The sequence below is a fragment of the Nyctibius grandis genome, chromosome 6, assembly GCF_013368605.1.
Source record: "Nyctibius grandis isolate bNycGra1 chromosome 6, bNycGra1.pri, whole genome shotgun sequence".
Lineage (NCBI taxonomy): Eukaryota > Metazoa > Chordata > Aves > Nyctibiiformes > Nyctibiidae > Nyctibius > Nyctibius grandis.
Window position 1 is genome coordinate 28,365,026 of NC_090663.1, and position 24,089 is coordinate 28,389,114.

The 24,089-nt window shown below is 35.2% G+C and overlaps 1 protein-coding gene across 3 annotated transcripts in view; it reads left to right on the forward strand.

Moving 5' to 3' along the window:
- Nucleotides 1–24,089, forward strand: part of SLC30A9 (solute carrier family 30 member 9) — a 42,444-nt gene that overhangs the window by 12,053 nt on the left and 6,302 nt on the right. For 2 of the 3 annotated variants that reach the window (XM_068403172.1, XM_068403170.1), the window contains exons 4-15: nt 2,554–2,653; nt 4,014–4,106; nt 4,209–4,291; nt 5,639–5,697; nt 6,466–6,533; nt 10,811–10,913; nt 15,200–15,255; nt 16,622–16,757; nt 17,172–17,211; nt 17,663–17,734; nt 18,208–18,315; nt 19,588–19,753. In XM_068403172.1, the coding sequence (XP_068259273.1) occupies nt 2,554–2,653; nt 4,014–4,106; nt 4,209–4,291; nt 5,639–5,697; nt 6,466–6,533; nt 10,811–10,913; nt 15,200–15,255; nt 16,622–16,757; nt 17,172–17,211; nt 17,663–17,734; nt 18,208–18,315; nt 19,588–19,753 (1,084 nt within the window). The remainder of the gene's footprint in view (nt 1–2,553; nt 2,654–4,013; nt 4,107–4,208; nt 4,292–5,638; nt 5,698–6,465; nt 6,534–10,810; nt 10,914–15,199; nt 15,256–16,621; nt 16,758–17,171; nt 17,212–17,662; nt 17,735–18,207; nt 18,316–19,587; nt 19,754–24,089) is intronic. The other variant, XM_068403169.1, reaches the window with a different exon arrangement.

Sequence of the window (24,089 nt, forward strand, 5' to 3'; positions counted from 1 at the left end):
CTTGTTGGTCTCATAGCCAAGGCCCTTGTTCTGTATTATGATTGGTCAGTTCATTACCACCCCCTGGACATGCCTGGACATAGCTCGTTCAGTACCTCGTTCCCACCATTGTCTCGTGGGAACCCCACATGATTTCACTCTGTGTTCATTCTGGTAGTTTCTATTATGTTATTGTGAGAATTATGCTATTAAAACCTTCTGTGCTTTTGATCACTCCTAGCCTTCTATGTATGGAAAAAACTTTATCAAAATAGAAATTGCCATTGCACTTTCAACTCTGTCAAAACCAAAAAAAATCTCTGGAGTGAAAGTGACTCAGCAGGCTATAAACTATCAAAATTCCTTCCTGTCTTTCCCCAAATTTAAAGAAACATCAAATCATAATACTTGTCAGTAACAAGGTGAGATCAGTGTCTCTCTGTGTATTTTCTGTACACTTTTGTCTACTTCCTTTTTGTTAAGTTCTTTGGGTCTGTTGTCACTTAGTGTGTGCATGCAGGAGGACCATACAAGGTAGATAGGAGAAATTAGATAGACTGAAATAATTGTAAAAATAGATATATCTTTCAGTGAGAAGAGAGTTTTGCCTCTGTAGATCATAGACATGCAAGCAAGAATGTTTATGTTGAAGATTTTAGTAGCGTCTAGAAAGTGGAATTCTTTTCTTCAGATCCTGCTGTGACTTAGAAACTTGTTGATCCAAGTATTACTAAGACAGTAACATTTTTAAAGGATCACTAATCTTAAAAAGTTGTGCTATTTAAAGTGTTTTATTTACATCATCTTTTATTGGGCTTCATCCTTCTCTTAGAAATACCAAGTTGATTTTTTTTTTCCCTCCACATTTATTGCCAGTTTTACACAGTTATTTGAACTAGGGTTAGGGTTGTTGAGATGTAACAATTGGTTATAGTATTTTCTTTTAGTGAAATTTATCCATGTTTCTGAAAGATGGATTAGTACGTGTTTGATAAATCCACAAGATACTTTTTACTAAGGTTAATACACTTTGGATATATATCTGTTTTAAATAAGAAAAGATAGGAAGCATTCTTCTTCTTTAAGGATGTTTGTCCTGTTCTAACCTTAGTAAATGGTGGACTGTTTTTAGGAAATCGCTAATTTTTTTTTGTCACCTTCGCTCAGGAGCATTGTGGGATGAATGTGATTACTCAAGCACTTAAAAAATTGTTTTAAGTTCAAACTGGATGAAAGAAATCAGATGATTATGGTAAATATTGATATCTGTAGTGTTAGTGCATTGTTCAGTGTCAAGCAATGTATTTTGCCTTTAAGCTTTCAAAACTCAGAAATAAAATATAGAACCCTGGCAAAATTTTTCTCAAAGTCTTTAAATGCAGTGTCTTTCTGTAAGTATCCTGTGACTTAAGGAGAAGTTCTGGACTAGCTATAGAAATCATATCAATCCTGTGATATGCAGAAGTTCATGTGTGTTCATAAGTCTTCTCACCTGCAGAATTTGAGCTTTTTGTTTTCAGTTGTGTTCTTTAATCACAGAGTCGACTAGGTTGGAAGAGACCTCTGGGATCATCGAGTCCAACCTTTGACCTAACACCACTGTGTCAACTAGACCATGGCACTAAGCACCACATCCAGTCTTTTCTTAAAAACCTCCAGGGATGATGACTCCACCACCTCCCTGCGTAGCCCGTTCCAATGCCTAATAACCCTTTACGTGAAGAAATTTTTCCTAATGTCTAACCTGAACCTAACCTAATGTTAGATCCTTCAGCAGTTGTACCTCTTCTTCCAATAAGCATAACGTTTTTAATAGAAGTGAGTGTATAGTGACTTATATTTGAAAATAAGATGAAGTTATGGACATATAGACAAACAGGAAATAACGGCATAAATTTAAAATTCCATTTATCCTTTTTCTGAATACGCGTGGTATTCTTTTCCTTGTGCATGAAAATATGATGTGGTAAGAGTACATCTTCTAGACATACAAATCGTTATAAATAAAGAATGTATATTTTTCATTGTTATAAATGCCCAATATTAAGTGTGCTAATTTTGAAAGTAACAGTTGAGAAATAAGATGTATACAGTCTGTCTCAGTTCTCTGTATGGTCTGCAAAGCTCAATAAGTTTTGGTGGAAGTTGCTTAAGGTGGAATTGGTTAAGTATTGGGAAAAAAGAAATGGAGCTCTATGTTGCCATTTCAGTTGCTAGAGAGAGATTTCCGAATTGCCGTATTTGAATGCTATTGTAGTAGCCAAACACCATCTCTGACATCAAAGTTGGAGAAGTAGCTGACAGTGGCAGTTAAGTGTGCGGGATGTTTGAGAGCTCTGAACTACAACTTCGCAAGTAGCATTTTTGGAGGTAAATCATTCCACTCTTGCTCATTTCCACAATGAAGAACATTCCTTTCTCTTCACTGTAAGTTTTCTATCTCCCTGAAAAGCATTGTTTTTCAGATCTCCACTTAGAGGTATCACGATATGACACTAGATTGAGTTAGCTTTTGAAGTTTCTGTTATAGTCTCCATGAGTGAGTTAACTTGCTTATCTATTTCTTTTTTTAAGTGAAAGCAGTCCTTAAAAAAAGAGAGTATGGACCAAAATACACACAGAATAACTTCATCACTGGAGTCAGAGCAATAAATGAGTTTTGTCTTAAATCCAGGTATGATGGGTTTGAGTTGAAATGTAAATTGTGAATATTTGTTTGTTCGTATGTGCTTCAAAAGTAATTTTGATCGTAGAGTGATTTTGCACAGCAACTTTTTCTAAATGCTTTTGTGGTATACGTAGTCATAAGTGGCTGAAATTATTTCTTGTTTACTTAGTGTTACAACAGATTAGGAACTTGCATTTAGTTTGCATGTTTCCGTAGTTGTTTCTTAAAGTAATTTATTTGTACTTATATGACCGTAAATCTAGTTGAGGGGGAGTTTATCTCTAGAGCAGCTAGTTATAGGGGGGAATGGCAAATAACTCCTGTTTCAGCATTTTGGGGTCATGATGGTTTGATGTGAACATCTCTAAAAGACGAGTGGAAACTTCATGTTACTTGAGGTCTGTAATTTGTAATAAAATATGATTGGGTTCATTGTAACCTAACTATTGTTACTTGGTTCATATTTACTGCCTTTTACTATGTGCCATGCCTGCCAGGAGGTCTTACTGAGTACCACTATAGTTGAGGTGTCTGTCAGATTTCATGCATGTTATGTGTGTGACCCAAAGGCTTAGCAGCTTTGTTTATAACTTTTTATGCTGTCACTGTTCCTCCTCAGTTTTTACATATAGTGTATATAATCAGACTTGGTCTTTGGTGAAAATCCAGTGACAAATTACGCTTAGTCCTCTGTCATATTTTTGTCATAAATGGCTTGTTGTGCAGAGAAATAACTAGCTAAAGTTTTGCTGGATTGACGAAAAGGGGGGAAAAAAAAAGAAAAAAGGCCTAGATAATTGGTTGGGCTAAAAATGAAATGTTCTGTTGTATTTAAAAAAAAATAAATCCCTCAATGTAGATGCCCTAATGTGTAGCTCAGCACAAGGAAATTTATCTGTTCCCCCAAATAGTTTGTTATCCCTTTTGCAGCTTGTGCTGGGTATGTAGATTTTGAGGTTAAATTTCTTAACTTTTTGTGTCATGTGACTTCTGATTTCCATTTAGAGATGTTAAGCCATGAACCCTCTTGTTCAGCATTTGTGCACATTATCGATTATATGCAGATCATTCATTGGATGTTTTATTATTCAATATTTTATTACTTTGTCTTCCATGTATAGTGTTGCATAATATGAGGACATGATTTGGACTTTTCGAGTGTGGAAAACACAGTGGTTTTCAATAGCATCCTAGAGATTGCTTGCTTTGTGTTGCATGTCTGTTCTCTTTGGCTCAAGTAAACAACTTCATTTTTTTTTGTACTGCAAATTAATATCAAAATTGTGGAAGATCACCCAGACATAAATGTAAAATTAGAATAATATGAAGTTTTTCTTGCACTAAACTGTTTGTCCACTTTCCTTAGTGATTTAGACCAGCTGAGGAAAATTAAACGACGAAGCCCCCATGATGACACTGAGACTTTCACTGTGTACTTGAGATCAGATGTAGAGGCAAAGTAAGAACATGTTTATGAAGGAAAATATTTGGATCATTTAAAATGAATTATATGAGAGTGAGCGGAAAAAAACCATTGTTAAGTTACTTTTACTCTCTGCAGGTCTCTTGAAGTTTGGGGTAGTCCAGAGGCTCTTGCTAGAGAGAGAAAACGACGTAAGGAGGCAGAGATCAAGTACAGAGAAAGTGAGTATAGAGTTTTCAAATAACTTCAAATGTAAACAACAAAGTATGATTGTTAGAAATCCACTAGATGGTGCGTTATTTCATTGAGAACATACAAATTTGGAATTAGCAATTACTGATAAGGTTTTATAGCATAGTGTTAAGAGTAACACATTGCTATCTATGCAGATATATTCTGTTACTATATTACAATTTATCATCTATGGGATGTAGCAAGAGTATACATTCTATTGAGATCTGTAGTCATACTTTGTTTTTGGGGAGCTTTCAATTTTTAGGTTATAATTAATGTCTTCAATGGTTTTGGATTTTTTTTATTGAAAATTTTGAAAAGACTTAAAACCAATCCAAATCTTGATATTATAATGTTATTAATTTATTTTTCCTCTGAAATGAATTCAGCTTACCCTGGTGCTTCAGAAGGGGAGGAAACACCCCAAATGGTCTTTTTGCTTAAAATTATGGTTATCATCCTTGCTAGTATTATCAATAACAGATACAGTCAGATCAGTAGTTTGTAATAGGTTTTGATCTGTCTAGTCAGTTAAAATCACAGGAGAGGCAATATTGCTTCAAGGTACTTATTCCATTATGCACCTTAAAATTAGAGGTCTTTTCATTTTTTTTTCGAAATGGTTGTGCCACTGGAACACCCTCCTAGTAAAAAAGAGCTGCAGGCACTTGTTAAGGTACCTGTAAGTGTTTGTGCTGAGAGTTCAGTCAGTAGCTTGAACGTTTCTAGTGACCAGCAGAATAATTCTTGGACATAATCCAAAAAATGAGATTAAAAAAATACTAAGTCATAATAGCATGCTGAAACGTTGTGTACTTATAACTCCATTTTTTTACAGTCTTTGTACTCCACTGGCTATTTTAATCTATTTAAATTTTTGTGTACAGTGTATTTTGTATAACTTTGTAGGGGAGAATCTAGCACTAGAGCTTCTAGATACTGTAGTCTACCAATGTTTATTTTGAAGTAACTGAACATCGTTAGTGGATGGAAAAATACTGATGTTAAGAGACTTGCTTTGAAACATTCTTCCCCCTCTCCTTCGTGGTTAAGGGGTGGGAGGACAGGCAGTAGAATGCATGGATTTGGTGCAGTATATTTTGAGTTTTTCCCTCTGTGTATCATTCTTTGTTGGTAGAAATGGCAACAGTGTATCGGGGCGTAACAGATTATTTGTCATTTTGCATAAGAGTATAACAATATGTGTTGTTTTTCACGAAAGATAGACCATACTAGAAGTTACTAGAAGTTGACTGCTGCATAAAAAAATAGACTTCAGTTCCTGAAACTACTCGTTACTAGTATGTATTCATGATAACAATTTTGTACCACAGATCTATTTAGAAACCAAAGGCTGTTGAGGGAGTACAAGGAGTTCTTTGGAAATACTAAGGTAAGAGATGTTTTAAAGTTTTTGGCTAGAAAAATGCCACAAGATGTACTATAACACCTTTTGAAGGGAAAAGTTGTGAAACAGTTGCATAAACTTAACTAACTGAATATTACTGGAAGATTTATTTGCACTGTAATATACCAGATTTATCTCTGATTGTCATGCACTGGTAAATGTTATGATGCCAGTTTAAATGGGTTCCTACTGTGGCACTGTAATTCACCAGTAATGTTTTTTTTTTTTTTTTTACTCAGTTGCCACCCTATTAAAAAAATTAACAAAATTGCAGCTCTATTTGTGATTTCATCTATAGCCTATAAACATGTATAGTAAATATATTATTAATTTAAAGAAATAGGTTTCTTAAGGAAAACAAACCAAAACATGAACACTTTGCTCTATGCCCTACTGGCCCTTCCTCTTTGCTTAAGCAGACCCATTCCCTAGATCCAGGTGCTCTGCTGTGGTAGAATGGTTTCTTAATCTTTCTGCTGCACAGCTGGCTCCTGTCCTTAAGGTTGCAGTGGCCCCTGCTGGAGGCTTTCTTGGTTGTTTATCCTTTTTGTAGTCATCCATTTGTAGAAATGTGTAAATCAACCGCAGTTTGAGTGAGCATTCAGTAATAAATTAGTAGGCTTCAAGGACTATAGCTTCACTTCTACAATACAGGGCAATGCAAAATTTTTATTTAATAATTTGTATGGTAGGTCCTTCATGAGGTCAAGATTTGGTTATTTTATTTTAATAATCTCTTATTTCTTTATGTAGCCACGCTCCAGTGCAGCAGCTATGTTTTTCAAGGGACCAGGGAAGGTGGTAATGGTAGCTATTTGCATGTAAGTTTAAAAAAAATAAGTGTTTTGTTTATGCAAGTATAAACCAATTTATTTTTATTATCCTGGAAATGAGAACAGTCTATGTATTCAAGCTAAAGATACCTGTGTCTCTGTAACTGAAGTTAATAGATTTGTTTATTCATTGTTGATGGGAGAGAGTTTAGGAAAATGCATTCATCAATATATAGAGATCAGGGATAGAATATACCTCTGATCAGAGAAGAGCAAATGTTTTGAAGTTGATCAGACTAAACAATTTGTTAAAGTAAAAACTAAAATTTTTAAGGACATGGAGAGGTAGGCATTTAAAGTTGTCCTTTTTTCTTGCTCCTTCTTGAGAGGAAGCTTTTCGTATGTTTTAAACAATCTTCCATAGAACCAACAGAAAATAATTCACTTTTTCTGCTGTTATTCAGCTCTTCCTCTCTAACTGAAAAGGGGATATTTTAGGAGGTTTTTGCCTTTCACGTCTTACAAGTTTGAATGAAACAAAACTAAACTAATGATCCTGATTTAAAGTAAATGAACACAGAGCCTGTCTGTCATGAAATACACAGAAGTGTGTTAAGTTTCTCTCAGGAAATGATGGGTAAAATTTACTTGCCATAAAACCTGTGAATTTTAAAAATAAATTGATTTTATAATAGGTATTTATTTGCTAAAACACTATTGATAGAAGGAAGCAAAATAGAAACATAAGGAAAATGTTTTTTTTGGCACAGGAAACAGCATTTTGAGTAGGAAATAACTCTTTGAGTTTTCCTACAAAACTTTATGATTTTTGCTTGGGGGAAAAAAACACAAAGCTTGTTCGACTGAAAACCTTGCTCTTTATTGAGTATTCTACTAGTAAGTATTCAGAGCTTTCTAAGGTAAAAACATAAGAACTGCTAGTATTGTTTCTAATTAGAAAAAAAAAGAAAAAAAGGAAAAGGGGAGGGGGGATGTTGTATGGTCACTTCCACCTCCATCGCTCTCTTACAATGATCTGGAGAAAACAGACCTTTCTTCCTGCTTTGTAAATAGGGCATTGCTATAACCATTGTGCTCTCTTCACTTCATAAATACCTTTTGGATGATATGGTACTTTTATAGATGAATGCCTCGCAGCCAGGCCAGCAGAAGCGTGTAGAGCCTGTTGTATTGCTCGGTCATGTTTTTGTGGAGCTTTTTTAGAAGTCAAAGGATCTCGTGGCCCTCAAGTACCTATGACTTTTCAGAGATTTAAGTCAAGGCCACCATCAGTGCTCCTTTGTAGCCCTGATCTTCTTGACATCAGCATGATTTTTAATGGCTTCTTGTTTTGGGTCAAGAAAGGCCAGTCTGTCTTAACTTCTCCAGTTGGAATGATTTGGTAGGCTTGTCACAAACTTCAGGCTTCCCCAGTGAGAATGAAATGTGGTTCAGTCAAAAGCAGAGTTCTCTATGGATACGTGAGGGTATAGACTAGCTGCACTGGCACACTCTATGTTGATAGAATTCCTTGTGCGAGGAAAAACTTTGAAGCTTTGTTAGAGAAATACAGGAAGGTAAAGTTTTGTATCAAAAAAGGAATGACCTATTGTTAGGAAAACATTCTTCAGAGTCTGGCATTGTTGAAGTGATTTCATTGTCATGCTAATGCTTTACCTTTTAAACAATATGAAGTTTGCATGGTATATAATATTTTTTTAAAACTACCAGTGGTCAAGGATGTTAGTAATGTTACTGCTTCTTTGGAAATAGACGTGATGAAATGTGTTTAGTTCTCAAATCTAGAGCCTAAATAGAAGATTTTCCCCATAGATTCATAATGGATCTGAATATTTTCAGTTTGATTTTTTAATTTTGACATACATTTTTTCACTGTCGTTTCTTCAAAAGCCTAAATATTTTATGTAGGTAGGCAGGGATGGTTGTGTAAATCAGACCAGGTCCTTCTAGACTGTTACCTTATGCTGTAAGGTAGAGTATAAGAAGTGGGCAATCACATTTTGTTGGTGAATGTCTGCCTCCTATGTGGACTTTGGAATTCAGTTATAAACAGTTGTGTTGAATGAAGGTGCTTATTTTCTAGGTGCAGAAGAGAGGCTTATTAGAAAATGCTGTATAGTAGTAGGTTTAATAAGCAAGAGAATTGTACCTAATGAATCATGGGTTTGTTGATTTTTTTTGTTTGTTTGTTATTTCTTGGCATGATGTCCAAAACATTACAATAAATCTTCTTCAGACTTTACCTAGCTTTTTGTGATTTAAGTTCCATGCAGATAGAAATGAGGTAGCTAAATCTGTCAGTTCAGTTCATTTCAGTACAATAGAGAGAATACTTTCTGAATTGGTGGTCACTGATGTAAAAGATAACTTTGTTTCAAACTGATTCAGGGTATTTTATCTGCCTTCTCAGAATCTGCTGGTTTTGGATTATTTTTCCTCTGCTGTTTAAATCTTTGTAGTATTTCTTCAACAGAATTTAGGCTTTCATAGGGCTTATTGTTTTCAAATGCAGTGGTGAATTTGTTTTTTAAAGCAATACATATTTTACTTGCAGTAAAAACCTGACTTTTTTTTTTTCCCCAAAAAAATGACTTGTCTGTTGTCTTATATCGATGTGAACACCTAGTCAGACAGGAAACACCAGATAGCCTTGATGGCTCTGTAGACTCACTAGATTTTTTTGTAATTATTTCCTGTGTAGCACTCTTCATCTTTTTGTCCTATGTCTCCACCTTACTGGACACCATTAACAGATTGATTTTGCTGGGCCTGACATTTGAAAATCTTACTGTGTTTCTAGGGTGTCAAACACCCCCCACAAATATGGAATTTGTAGGGGTGAAATAAAATATCAGCTGAGTGCCTGTTGTGTCATCTGAACAGGTGGGGACCCCAAAGCCGAATTGTACCTTCAGATAAGCTGTCAACTCCATTAATACAGCATTGAAAAGAACAGTACAAAAGTCAAGAGACTGTGCTCATGGATTCCACTCCAATTTATTTCATGTTCTTTCTGTGCTAAGGATGCATTGTATTGTGAGTTCGAAGAACTTGTAACTAACACAGAGAGTTTAAATTATGGTTTAGTGTTAACAACAGCCTTCCTTTCTTCTTGAGTTATCCACTAAGGCATTTTTTTACTTCCCACCTATAAATTATGGTGATGCTTCACCATCACATGAGGTAATAAGACTAAATTAAAAATTGTAAAGCACATTCAGGTCCTCAGATGAAAGGAGGTATAGAAAATAGTGCTACCTTTTGCTTGAGGAAGTGGATGTACTCTCTCAGAAATTCTTTAAAGAAATTGTAAAGCACATTCAGGTCCTCAGATGAAAGGAGGTATAGAAAATAGTGCTACCTTTTGCTTGAAGAAGTGGATGTACTCTCTCAGAAATTCTTTAAAGATGACCTTGGAAATTAATGTTATTTAATCAATGGCATGTGGTCATTCAAAAATGCAACTACAAGATGTTGTTAATACTTATTTATAACACTTAATTTCATTTGAATACTTTAAAAATTGCCAATAAGCTAAACTCAAATATATTGAAAAAGATAGAGGGGAATTTTATAATCTTTTGGTCTGATTTTCTTTGCAATATGATTGTAACAATTAACCTGATTCTGATAATGTTTGAAGTGAGAATGTAGACTCGAATTTTAGCGCTAATAGTTACCTTTCTCTGTACATCATAACACAATACTTACTCCCGTGAGCTCGTAAGCTAAAAAAGACTTGACAAGTCACACTGGACATCTTATTGGAAAAGTTCCATAGATAATTTTTACAGCATAATCTAGTGACAGCCTTGTCTTCCTGTATGTTGTGTTTAGTTTGTATCCTACTGGGAATTGCACAGGCTGAGGTTGAAGTGGAGAACCTTGCACTCCAGTATTAGGAGGGGATGTATAGGAGGCAAAGGATTGAAGAAAGAGAAAAGGCAATCGTTAGGGCTTGTACTCTCCCAGGGGTAGGCAATTAGTTGTTCTGAGTAGTGAATATGATGGTAGTTTTCAGGAAGTGTAACTTATTCAGGACTGTTTAGAAGTTAACAATTTTGGAAAAATAAATTGTGTATCTTTACATATCAAGTTTAGCTGAAAGGCCTTTTGAACAGTAGCCATGCAGAAAATGTGTATGCCTTATCTGCCTGTACATGTCTCCAATGATTAAACTGGTACCTGGTTTCACCACTTGCTGGCAGGTAGTGCATGATTATACAGCACTTGTCGTTTTGCTGAAAATATTAAAGGCCAAATATTCTGTTGTTCTTTAGCTTATTTCTTCTCTTTGTTTTCAGAAATGGGTTGAATTTTTTCTTTAAGCTACTTGCTTGGGTTTACACGGGTTCTGCAAGTATGTTTTCAGAAGCCATACATTCTTTAGCAGACACATGTAACCAGGTGAGTATTTTTTCTGTTCTGCTTAAGTTAGCACTTGTAATAATTTTTCAGGAATAAAGACAGGTATTTATAGTAGTTGTATTACACTTGATAGCACTAATTCAGTCTACCAGTGTTCCTTAGTTTGCCTGTACTGTCTAAATAGTAAACACTAGAGAAATGGAAACAGCATTTAGGAGGACTAGAGCACATGGCAAAATACTTCATTTTTCTTTACAAAGTTTGCTCATAGATAACATTGGCATTGTAGAGAAGCGTAGAAATTCCAAGTTTATTAGACATAACTCTTATTAAAAATGACTCTCGGATTCTGCTGTGGTGTGTATTTACAGTGCTCTTCCTGTTCAATACCTGTGATCATTTTTGTACTGTTTTGTAGTACGTAACTACATTGTAGTACATAGTACTACTACATAGATAGCAATATCTTGTAGGAGGGAAAAAGCTAATACTTAATCTAATGAGCATTTAAGTAATTTTGAGGCAAAACAGTCTTAAAATGTTTTTAAAATAAATAGTTTCATCTGGGAAAGGGTACTTTTGTGTTTTACTTTATTATTAAATAATTTCTGGTTTCAGTCATTCAGATTACAAAACCTGCCCGGAATGTGACAAACTCTCTGTGCATGCAGTGGGAGGAGGATGTACTCTTTTCTGTGTGTGTGTAGTATACATGTATATTTTTTAGCTTCCTAGAGACAAAAGCAAATCTCACTTACAAAGTAATGTTATTGTTATATACAGTTTTTATCAAACTGTAGGCAGATGAAGGCATATTTTGTCAGAAATTCACATTACTTCAGAAATACGGCTAAGCCCAGAGCTCTTTCTGCTGTTCCCCAATCTGAGTGTAAAGCTGTTGTTACTCTATTGCAAATTTACTTGCCAAAACTAGTGGTTTCAACTAGTGGTTTCTACAGGTTTATCTAGCTGCTTTTTTATTTTTTTGTATTGATGCCAGTAATTTGATGGGGGGTTTATAAGCTAACAGTAAAATAACTGACCTAGTCTAGAAGCCTTAAATGCAGAAGTGATCTAGGAAGAGTCACCTGTAATTCTAAATAGAATCTATTTGAATGGTGTTTGGACAGTATTTCTGCTACTATAATACTATTTCTACATGATTTCAAACCGCCTGCCCCAATTACATCTGTTCTTCTTTTCTAAACTATTGTTTTTTATTTAATTGATTGTTCCGTACTTCAGTTGCAATTTATTTTCCCTGTAACTATCAAGATGAAAGTGCACCAAAAAAGGTTAAACAGGTTATAATATTAGTCAAATATACAAACATCAGGAAGTAGGTCCCAGGACAGGCTTGATTTTGTTTGTCACAATGCATATGCATAATGGGACCAGCCTTATCTTTCGGAATTGGTGTCAGAACAAAATCTCATTAATTTGGGTTACATGTTCATTCTTCTCTGCGTTATTCCCTGCCCCTCCTGGACAAGAATGATGTATCGGTCATCTTAAAGTATTACTGGGTGCCTGACCAGATAATAAAAGAATTAAAATCAGGTGGTTTTAAATCTGTATTAATGTGAGAATGAGAAAAGTCAGGATGTAGATTCTTAAGTTTTTTTAGAAATGAGTTGAAAGAGGGAGTTGTAGTAAGCAGAAATATACTCAGCTACTTCATGGGTTGTAAGTGGGACTTGGAACTAAGATGATGTCAAAGAATACCTCTTTCTTATTTTGTTTAAATATTAATTTGAAATACTTTTCCTGTCAATTATTCTAATAGAATGGCAGACTTTGCTTATTCATCTCTTGGTAGAATGATGATGAGAATTTGAGCATCTTGGTTGCTCTTTCTATTCCTAGACTGCCTTAGCAGCTTTTCACAGCGCAAGTAGCCACATACCTGGCACATTTACTTGGATAGGTGGTGTGGCAGACTCAAAGCTGGGCACATAATATTAGTGTGCAGGGACAAAATTAATGTTGTTTTTTCCACTATTTTCTTTAGTATGCTCGAGGCATACGTTACGAGACCTTGAAATTTCCCCTTCTTCCAGTGTAGAAAGGATCTTTCTTGTTGCAGTTTTTGATACGGCAAGGCTTTGGAAACAAAAAAAAAAGAAGTACTTAAAGATGGGTGGCTGAAACCCTCCTGCAGCTCAAGCAAGAGGAGTCCTTGGATAGCTTGTGACTCACATAAAATGCAACAGTCTTGTGCTCCTCCGAATTTGAGGAATGTGTGGAACCTTAGAGGAGGCGTGATATCTTAAAAGGCATTTTAACGTAATTTTGGCTACCTTTTTGCTTCAGTTGTACCTAGTATGCTTCTCTGTCCAGAAGGACTGAGTTGAGGATTCACATTTTGTTTGCTATTTTTCTGTAAATGGTTTTACACAACCTTTCAGCTGTTCCAGGTGTAAAGTGAAGACTGGGATGCCACTAACTCAACTAACTCAACCCTAAAGAAATTTATGGAGAGACAGCCTTAGTGTGATTTTCATTTGGCCAAATGTGTCAATTTATAGGTGAATCGAGTTTGATAGTGGTATTATCACAGAATCACAGAATGTTGGGGATTGGAAGGGACCTTGAAAGATCATCTAGTCCAATCCCCCTGCTGGAGCAGGATTACCTAGACCATATCACACAAGAACGCGTCCAGGTGGGTTTTGAATGTCTCCAGAGAAGGAGACTCCACAACCTCTCTGGGCAACCTGTTCCAGTGTTCAGTTACCCTCACCGTAAAGAAGTTTTTCCTCATATTTATGTGGAACCTCCTGTGTTCCAGCTTGCACCCGTTGCCCCTTGTCCTGTCAAGGGATGTCACTGAGAAGAGCCTGGCTCCATCCTTGTGACACTTGCCCTTTACATATTTATAAACATTAATGAGGTCCCCCCTCAGTCTCCTCTTCTCTAAGCTAAAGAGACCCAGCTCTCTCAGCCTCTCCTACTCATCTCAAGACAAAAAGAAGGAACACTTAAGCCCCTGTTTACCAATTTGCATACGTTTCGTTAATTTAGCATTGGAAAGTAACACAATTTTGACAGAAGAATTTAACTGGCTGTAAGTTATGGACATTTCAGTGGGGGTTGCAAGAGCCAAAATAGAAGTGTTTCTGGAACGTGGACAATTGCGTGGATATTTTTGAATTATCTACCACTTATATGCAGAAGAGCTATTCTATTTTTTAAATGTGAAAGTTAAAAGTTCTACTGAAATGGGGGGGGGTTTTGCTCAAATATTCACAGAATCACAGAATGTTAGGGATTGGAAGGGACCTCAAAAGATCATCTAGTCCAATCCCCGTGCCGGAGCAGGATTACCTAGATCATATCACACAGGAACGCTTCCAGGCGGGTTTTGAATGTCTCCAGAGAAGGAGACTCCACAACCTCTCTGGGCAGCCTGTTCCAGTGTTCGGTTACCCTCACCGTAAAGTTTTTCCTCATATTTAAGTGGAACCTCCTGTGTTCCAGCTTGCACCCATTGCCCCTTGTCCTGTCAGTGGATGTCACTGAGAAGAGCCTGGCTCCATCCTCATGACACTTGCCCTTTACATATTTATAAACATTAATGAGGAAAAACAGGAGAAACCTTGCTGCCTCAAAGCAGCTTGCTGCTGCAAAGACTGAAGTGTCTAAATTTTAATACTTGTTATTAAGTTTGAATAATTCATAGTCCTAAAACAAAGCACGTGCTTTGCAAAATTGAGGTCTAGATTTATAACTTACTGCATTAGTAGTTTAATACATGCCTAATCAAATATATCCCAAATCAGCCATTTAGATAGCAAGAGGTTTTTATTTCTTCCTTCAAAATAATTTTTTTCTTTAGTTTGCAGAATACAAAGTTCATTACTGAAAGAAGCTGCAGTGTAAAATTCTTGCTTTAAATGTAGTATGCCATCACCATGGTCTCTGTATAATTTCTCTTCAAGAGGGATTTATTTAAATAGCTTTGTTCCCTGAACAACTTCATTCCTTCACGTTAAAGCGGAGTAACAACACTTGTGATTGCATGTAATGTTCACTTTCAGTTGCAATTTTAAAATTATAATTAACAGTAATTATATGTATACATACACACTATATAATTACCTGTATGTTTTATATATGTAGGTATAATTAACAATTTTTTGGGGGTGATAGGTTTAGGTGATGTATTTTGAGGATTGTTTTCCAGCTCTAATAAAATGCCAATAACAAAGCATATGTGCAAATCAGCAAATTGCATTTGCCTTCATCTTTCAAGTTCAGTTGATAACAATGCTTTTAATTTTTTTTTTTTTTAACAAAGGTTTTTTTCCTTTTGTCTTAAATAGGCATTACTAGCTTTGGGCATCAGTCAGTCTGCAAGGACGCCTGACCCTAGTCATCCGTAAGCTTTTTGAGTAAATAATGATTTTGATAATTATATATAGGAGTAAGATCAGTTCTTGTTTGTGCATCACCTTGTTCTTTTTAATCATCTGTTTTGTATCATTTCTGATTTTACAATAGATAAAATAAGAAAAGGGATTTCTTCCAAAGTGCAGGAGTTGTAGCTGCAATGGCTTGATGCATGTTACATTTCATGATTGTTTTCATGGTATGCTTTTTGATGTGTATTATTTTAATTGACATTATTTCTTTAAGTTATTGTAGGCTCTTCTGCCTCTCCCAATAGATAGATATACTTCGTTTTTAAACACTGTTCACGTGAATGACAAGATTTTTTAAAAATAAAAAATACTATCCTCTTCCTATTTTCAACAAAGTGCTTTTCTGCAAGGTAGCTACTTGTATCATAAGGAGATGTGTATGACTTAAACTACTCTTTCTTTTTATCTGAGTAGTAGGTTAACTGTTGGACTTTATGATCTTAAAGGTCCTTTCCAACCAAAACGATTCTATGATTATGGATAAGTTCTTATAACTTCATGAAAGTTAGAAGCTATACTCTCCATGATATTTTTGTGGTGTTGACCTCCTTTACACTTCACATGTTTGGGCAAGTCATTCAGAGTGTAAGCATTGGTTCAAAATAAGTCTAATTTACAGAATTAGTAATGCTTTTCTTCATTAAGAGCATCAGGTAATTTGAAAAATATTTTAATCTTATATTTGTCTGAATATTCATTGTATCTTCTTCCCCTCTCCCACTTTTTTCCCTTCTTTCTCAATATAGTCTTTGTAGTATTGGTTTTTAAATGTTGCTAAAGAAATGTACTGTTTGTAGTAGCAATACCAAAAAAAGAGTAAAGGTACACTTTTAGTGTTGCTTTAGCTCTTCCCACTGCTCTTAAAAACTGCAAGCGTTGAATGTCTGCAGTTAGGTAAACTATTTAAAGATGTCACAATTTTATTCCCTTTAAATTGGCATTATAAAATATGTAGACTGCCTGCCTATAAGGCTAGAGTTTTCATTTAGGAGTAGCATTTCAATAAAATGTACAAGTGATGTAAATGTTGCGTTTGTTAATAGTAGTAAAATCCTTAGTCTCTGCACAAGAGCTAATGCAGCTGTTTCTAAGTTGTTTTTAGACAAGCTATTTAAAAATATCTATGCTTGATGCCCTTGCGTGTACTAGAGTGAGGTTTTTTTTTCCTTGGATTAGGTTGGATTTAGCAGCTTTGTCTTAAATAGATGCTGTTATATGATGATAATTTAAGACATATAAAAAATAATGGAAAAAAACTTGTAGATATGTTTGCAGAGATACAGAATCTTATTTTCCTAAATCACTTTCTTTGTTTTCATCTAGGTATGGTTTCACAAACATGCGATATATTGCCTCCCTGATTAGTGGGGTGGGCATTTTCATGATGGGTGCAGGACTTTCTTGGTATCATGGGATCATGGGTTTACTCCACCCTCATCCTATAGAATCTCTTCTCTGGGTAAGCTAATCTTGGTTGGTATTGTATATAACACTGGTGACTTAATAGAAAGTAATGGCACAGTCTGAAATTCACTTCCTGAGTCAGTTTGAATCCCAACACAATTAACTCAAACCATCCTTAATGAGAATGTGTTTTAAGAAAAAAATCATGTTAAACTATAGCTGATCTTATAGCAAAATGAGCCGTTCTTTAAACCCTGCATCTTCCCTTCACACCTCCCAAGAGGTACTCCTTTCCTAATTTTCAGTATATTGCATAATTCAAATATTGTTGGTTGCCTTCTGTTTAGGGACAGCTACATGGCACAGTGGGTAATGAGGTTCTGGAATGCTGCGTTGGGATAGCCTATGGTGAAGAGATCTGTACAAATATGCATATAACGTAATAATTGAGACTTTTTTTTTCATACAGGCATACTGCATTTTAGCAGGGTCATTGGTGTCTGAAGGAGGTATGCAGTTTCAAAATATTTCCATTTAAGTATTTGTAATCTCTAAGAGTACAATGTGATTAATTACAGTAATAATGGGTCGTTGCTCACACAGTAAAGTTTTGAGCTCTGTTGCAAATACTTGTATTATAAACAAACAAACAAAAAAAGTAGGAAAACTTTTTTACTTATCTGTCTATGTAATAAGAAGTTGAAGAACACATCATTTGGAAAGTATATGTGGAATGCCTTTTTGGTATTAAACTATCAGTGAATATAACTGTTCTGATTTGTATGGGAGACATGCATGTAGAAAAGAAGGTAACTTATGCTTTGTCATTATTCAAAGTATCAATAATCAGAGTTTTCTTGATCTGTTGCTGTGATATAAAGAAAAGTTTCCTCTTTTCAAAATGGAAACAAGTCTTTTTGGCTCTAACCATTTTCGGCAACTACTTTGGTGTTGTTTCAGCTACCCTTCTCGTTGCTATAAATGAAATTCGCAGGAGTGCTCGAGCCAAGGGTCTGTCATTTTATCAATATGGTATGTGTTGTTATAGCAATAAAGTATGTGGTTATTTAAAACAGAATCTATTTGCCAGTATTTGCATAATGATAGAAACAATTTTGTCTGTTTTCCCTTTCGCCTTACTTTATTGACCTATTTTCTGTTCTAGTAACAAACATGTTTTACAAACTAGGTAAAAACCTGTTGATTTAAGTAATGCTGCGTAGATACTTTCACTAAAGTACTTACATTTTTCAGGATAAATGCCCCTTCAAATTTTTCAAACATTTTGAAGAAGCTTCCATAATTGGCACAGGGCTTGTTCTGTGTATTTATGAATGCTTTCAGAAGTGTTTGCATGTGCAAAAATTCAGTTTACACCTATATACTTATGGAAATTTTTCTCTTAAGTTGCTGGTGCTAGTATAGTTTGTTAAGTACTGTGCATAATGTAGTAAAGCTAGGCTTTCCAAAGCAATGTCATTTTTTTTTTTTTGTTGTATACACAGTGGTGCAGAGTTGTGATCCTAGTACAAATGTGGTGTTACTGGAGGATGCTGCAGCAGTTCTGAGTGTGGCCGTAGCTGCTACCTGTATGGGTCTGACTTCTTTAACAGGTACAATTCTGCCTCAAACTGAGGCAAGCAGGATGTGAATTTTCTCCTGTGCATGATACAAACACAGAGCGTTTAGTTTATATTGTTTGGCTTAAACACATCTCTACTCTTTTTCTGATACTTGTACTGTGTAAGCTTCTGGAGTTTTATACTGTTTTCTGCTCTGATTTTTAGTGATCTAAGTTGAAAATATTTAAAATAAAAAAAAAAGTTTGTTTTCCTTTCATATGTCTATTATTGGTGGGGCTAAGGTTGAAAGAGTACATGCAGATGGGTCTAACTTCCTTTTAAGCTATTCTGTCATACAAACTAAGGTATTTTTTACTAAAGGTATATTTATTGTAGTCTGTTATGTAAATCACTTTGTGCCATGGTGGGATTACATAGTTTGAGCTTCCTTATTTAGTGGTGTGCAGCTCCGTGTGTGTGGGGAGCATTTAAGGCTTTCCTTCCTTCCTTTTGATACGGAGTGGTATTAGTGTTATCTTCAGGTTACAATAGGTGCTCCTGAACAGCGTGGCAAACAACTCACGCAGGTAGGGTGATCTATATGGCAACTGATTCAAAGTCTATCTTTGTGCACAGTTAAGTTTTCTAAAGAGGGAAGACTATATATTTGTCAGCTTTTAAGTATTGGCTTTGGCTTTTCAATTGTTTAAAAAAATACAGTAGTTTTGTTTCTTAGTGGCTTCTAATGAGTTAATTGCAAGTTTCATTTTTTTATATAGAAGTCAGTTTTTTATTCCATCGCTAGTTTCCTTCGTAAACTTAAAAATACATTACTCTTTCTACAAATCTGAATATGAATGAATATGTGTTTAAAACTTATTAAGTACTGCATTCTAGAAATGGTTAATACTTGCAAGTTTTTGAGTTACTGATAAAAGAACACAGACTTTTGTGCTATTGCCTGTGTTTAGGTGTATATAATTTTATATTAATAAAGATAGATCTATACACAGAAACCCAAATAGCTGACAAGAGTTTACTCATTTATTAGTCCTGCAGGAGACAGGAGTGGCTGAGGGACAGGAGGAATTTGAGACTTTATCTTAAGATAACTTATTTTCTTCTACCTTCATGTTATTCCTCAGTAGGAAAGAATTGCCAGTGCAGTAAAAAAACAAAACAAACAAAAAAATCCCACCAAAAAGCAAAAACCAAAAAACCCCAAAACCCTCCAAAACTATGTACTCTTTTCAGTGTGAAAACTGAATTATCTGATATGTTTTAGAAATGCTCTGTGAAACTAATTTGACGTGTCTTGTTTAGGAAACCCTTATTATGACAGTGTGGGGTCTCTAGGTGTTGGAACTTTGTTAGGAACTGTGTCAGCATTTCTAATCTACACTAACACTGAAGCCCTGCTGGGACGATCCATTCAACCTGAACAACTGCAGCGACTCACTGAGTTACTGGAAAGTGATCCTGTAGTAAGGTAAGAATCTTTACAGCTCAATCTCTACTAAGAACAACAAAAAGCAAGAAAATAACATTTGGAAAAAATAGTTCAAGCACTTTAACTGAGAGAAGTCTGGTGAGTTGATTATTTTTAGGGTGTATTCTTCTGAGATTCTAGAATATTAATTATTACTAACTTCTATTTCTATGCTAAAAATTTCAATAAGTGAATAGTCGTACCTCTGGGATGTTTCACAGCTGAAATAAAATTGCAAATATGTTCCAACAGTTACATTAAGTAGAGGAGTTGACAATGACTTAATGAGAAAGCCATCACAAACTTAAAACGATTTTCGAATGCATGAAATGCAAGCACTTAAATGATACTGTAATGTCACTTTTATAGTTTATTAGCACTTAAATATTTACATTCTGTTACTGTTAATAGTGTCTGGAATTCTGTAGCAGTTGGCAGTAAAGTGCTGCAGTAGTATTATGATGTAATAGGTTCTGCATGTTAGACGCTTACAGAATGAACTGAATGCTAAATTCTCTTTCTTTGGAAATCTGCAGTTTGTAGTGAAATAAACTTACAGCTCATTGTAATTCTGAAATCTTGTTTAAATGCTTTTTAAGGAGGTATTTTGGCTTACTTTAACCCTGTTAACCTTGATTTAGAAGCAAACCCCTTTTTGTTTTCTTCTTAATCTTTATTCAAGAATATATTTCTGTGTAAATGAGCTGGAATATTTTAGTGCTTTTTTCATTCATAGTCATTACTGAGCTCTGGAGGATAAAAAAAACAAGCCTATTAGTTAACACCAGAATACTTGAAAGAAAGTAAGTGCTGCATCATCTGCTGCATCATTGCAAGCAACAAGTCTGAATGACATGCCCTTCATTCCAGAAGCTAAACAAGATTCCTATTTTGGAATAGAACTGTGTTAGAAGTTTCACATGTCAGTAACTAAACTCTGTTAAAATATTTGTGGTGGCCCTGGATGAGTCTGAATGGTGGAGCATGTGTCAACAGTGCTGTCTTAGAGTAGGTGAGTTCACATGGTTATTTGTACGTGACTTCTGTAGTTCTTTTTTCCAAAGTGCAAGGTGGCTTTTGCTTGTCTCAGGCTGGAATCGTAAAATTTCTCCTATCCCAAGCACCATTTTATATTGTATTCCATTTTGTAGATATCTGTAACTTCTCAACAGAGCAGACTTAGTTCATCTCCTTCTTGCTGTAGACATTTTTTTTAAAAGAAGAAGTAACTTAATTTTAATAAAGCACGAAGAACAAAGTGAAGACTTGGTAAGAAACTACGTGTTTCTCATAAGGTTAGAAGCTGAAACACGTTTAGGTACTTCTCATGACACTGTTTGCAGGACCTTCTGTACGCACTTTGTCTTGAGTGATCTCTTTCTTAGATCCTTTACATTATCTGCTTTGATTTCTTTTAGCACACACTTTGTCTTTGACCGAGTTCTTCTTGTAACAAGCCTAATATCTTGAACTTGGTTAACTTAATCTTCTAATAAGACACCCGGTCTTGATCTCAGAATTCTCCGAATGTAAATGTATATTACCCTTGCTTGTAACTAGGCATAATTTGGGGAAAAAGCTACTCTAATTTTTTTTTTATTCCAACCTTTAGTTAGTTATGTGTTTTGGTTCGTTTGTTTTCAGCTTTTTCCTGTGAAGTGAGGAAGTCAAGCATCAAGTATTTCTTCAAAAGGCTACTTGTACATTTCATCAACATAGCGTTGGGCTTGTAAGAGTTGCAGCATTTTCTTGAACATTCAGACTCTCCCATTTTCTTAAATGGAATTGTGTAGTAGTATGTCCTACTCTCATATTTTTCCTACTGACACCAAATGTAAAAGAAAAAGCCTTCAAGTACTGGTCTGCTTCTAAAGCGGTGACTAGTATTTGCTCTTTTTATTTCAACCTTTCAGGGTTTTCAGCTATCAAACTGTATCTGAGTTCTCAATGCAATCCTTTTTGCAGTTGCTGCTTCCGAGAACAGTCCTCCCTTGTTCTTTCAGGGAGCGTTTGCAATCTTTATTTTCAGATGTGTTCTGCCAGATATGAAAGGGATATATTAGGGTTTCATTTAGTCTTCATCAGAAGGATTTTATATCCAAGTTGACCAAAGGATCAAGAGGCTCTGATTTCCGCTCCCCTGTGACCCTGTCAGCAACCCCACCGCTTAACTTAACTGTTCCAGCAGTAGCTTGCCTGAACATCATGTTCCGAAGCTAATTATGAAGTATTTGATTTATCAGACAATACTAACTGCTGTACTACTAAAGTAAAAAAATCTCTGTGTTGTTGATCTTTTTTTCAGCTAAATCTTGATTATTTTTTTTAACAGGGTTGTTTGACAAGACCTCCATTCCTTAAAACCCTAATGACTAGAATTAATGCTCTTAATAGTAATTTTTTCCTGCCACCCTTTTCACTGTTTTTCCTTGGGTTGTCAGGTGAAGTTGTCTTTAGCTAAATGGATTGCCTCATTTGCTGTTCTTAAATTTTGGCACACTGTTGTTAATCTACTCTTTTTTTTGAATTCTCATCAGTATTGCAGGATGAAAAATTAATTGGCCTTCACAGTTATTCTTAGTTCTTTCTACTCTTGAATGCAAGTTATGGAGCCTGCTGAATTAGAAGCATTTTCTTCGTTTTAAATATCCAGTATGCTTCTCTGCTACTAATAGGGAAATGCTTTGTTGTACTAATATATTGTTTTGCTTTTTTAGATCAAGAAAACAATGATTATTGCATGTTTCTGCCTATTCTGTATCATCAGTAACAATTTTACTATTTCCATCGAGGAGCAAGCTTGTTTCCAGGTTATCCTTTGGTTTTGCTATGCTTAAAAAATGTTTTCATTTTGCTTGGTAATTTCTAGTTGTAGCCCTTCATTTATGATCCAGAATGGGCTTTCAGTCAGAGAGGATCTTGGCTGGAAAATTACTTGATTTTATTTTTTGGTGTACAAACATTCTATTCTTAACTTTCATTCACACCTTTGGTGCCTAAATCTTTCTTGTGTTCAGCTTAACTGAAGTGTAGAAGATTAGACTTTCAGAACTGTGAAGTAAAATGCATGATGTGGTACAGACTGTCCTGGTTCTGTTCTTGTGGAATGTAATCACGGATCCCTAGGCATAAACTATTCTTACTGACAGTTTCATCTTTAATTTATACTTCATTGTAACAGCTGTTGGGTAATTTTGCTACTGTTGTGCTGGAAAATCTGTCATTCTGGTTTGGAGGAAGAAAAAAAAAAGAAGTATTACAACTGATGGCTCAAAACTAATCACTTCATGTCATCTGACAAATTTTTCTTTAATGTGAAACTTGTTCTTTTCCCTAGTTTGAATTGATGGTGTCTGCTTGCCATCCAGAAGCTTCCATAAGCGAGCTTTGTAGCTTAAGTTTTAGCATACACATTTGTATTTTTGAATGATTAGTGATTTTTCTCCTCCCTGTCTTATCTTTCCTGGACTCATTATAAGCAGTAAGGTAGACTTTTATCCTTCACATTTATGGAATATGCATCATTCCACTGAATTTTATCAGGTTACTGCTTAATGAGAATCTCAAATATCTCTTGTTATCTTCTTGCTTAGCTCTGATAGGCACTTGATATATCTTCAACATTTTTGAATCACATGGATTCAAGTTCTCTTCAGTAACCCTCATTGAACCACATCTGTTATCTTAAATACATTCTTGTGTGAGGAGGTGGTTTGATGCCAGTTAGTTTACTCCATTTAATACTGTTTTGATTTGGTAGCTTCCCGCAGAATAGCTGTGTAAATTTGATTGGAGCTGGAAATTCTTCATTGCTACCAGTAAGCTGATAGTTCTTTTAATCTGCTTGAATGTTTAGTAAGATGTATTTTTTTTGGTGTCTCTATATTTAGTTCATGTTCTGTTTCTCTCTTGATGTACTTACCTTTCCTCTACCCCGAGTATTACAAGAAATATTCCATAAACATTTTCTGTGACTGTTCATCTTCAATTTCTGCCTCCTGTTCTTTGTCGGCTATTCACTCTAGCAGGCTACTTCGAAATATATGCCTTCCGCTTTCTTCCTGCACCACCCATGAAGTTAGTTCTGATTTATAAACATTCAGATGAGAAGCAACATTTGTAGTTGGGAAGAGTAAATTTGCTTAAGACAAAGGGCATGCTAAATTTAAAGACTTGGTAAAATGAATGGGGAAAAAAGTTTAGTACTTTCCATCAAGTGAGCTTTATTGCTGAATGTAAATTTTGTGTTAGAATATAAAAATTTGTCAAGATTGCATTTTTCTGTTAATAAAACCGAAGTCTTTGGAATATTTTATAGTTGACCTCAGATAGTTGT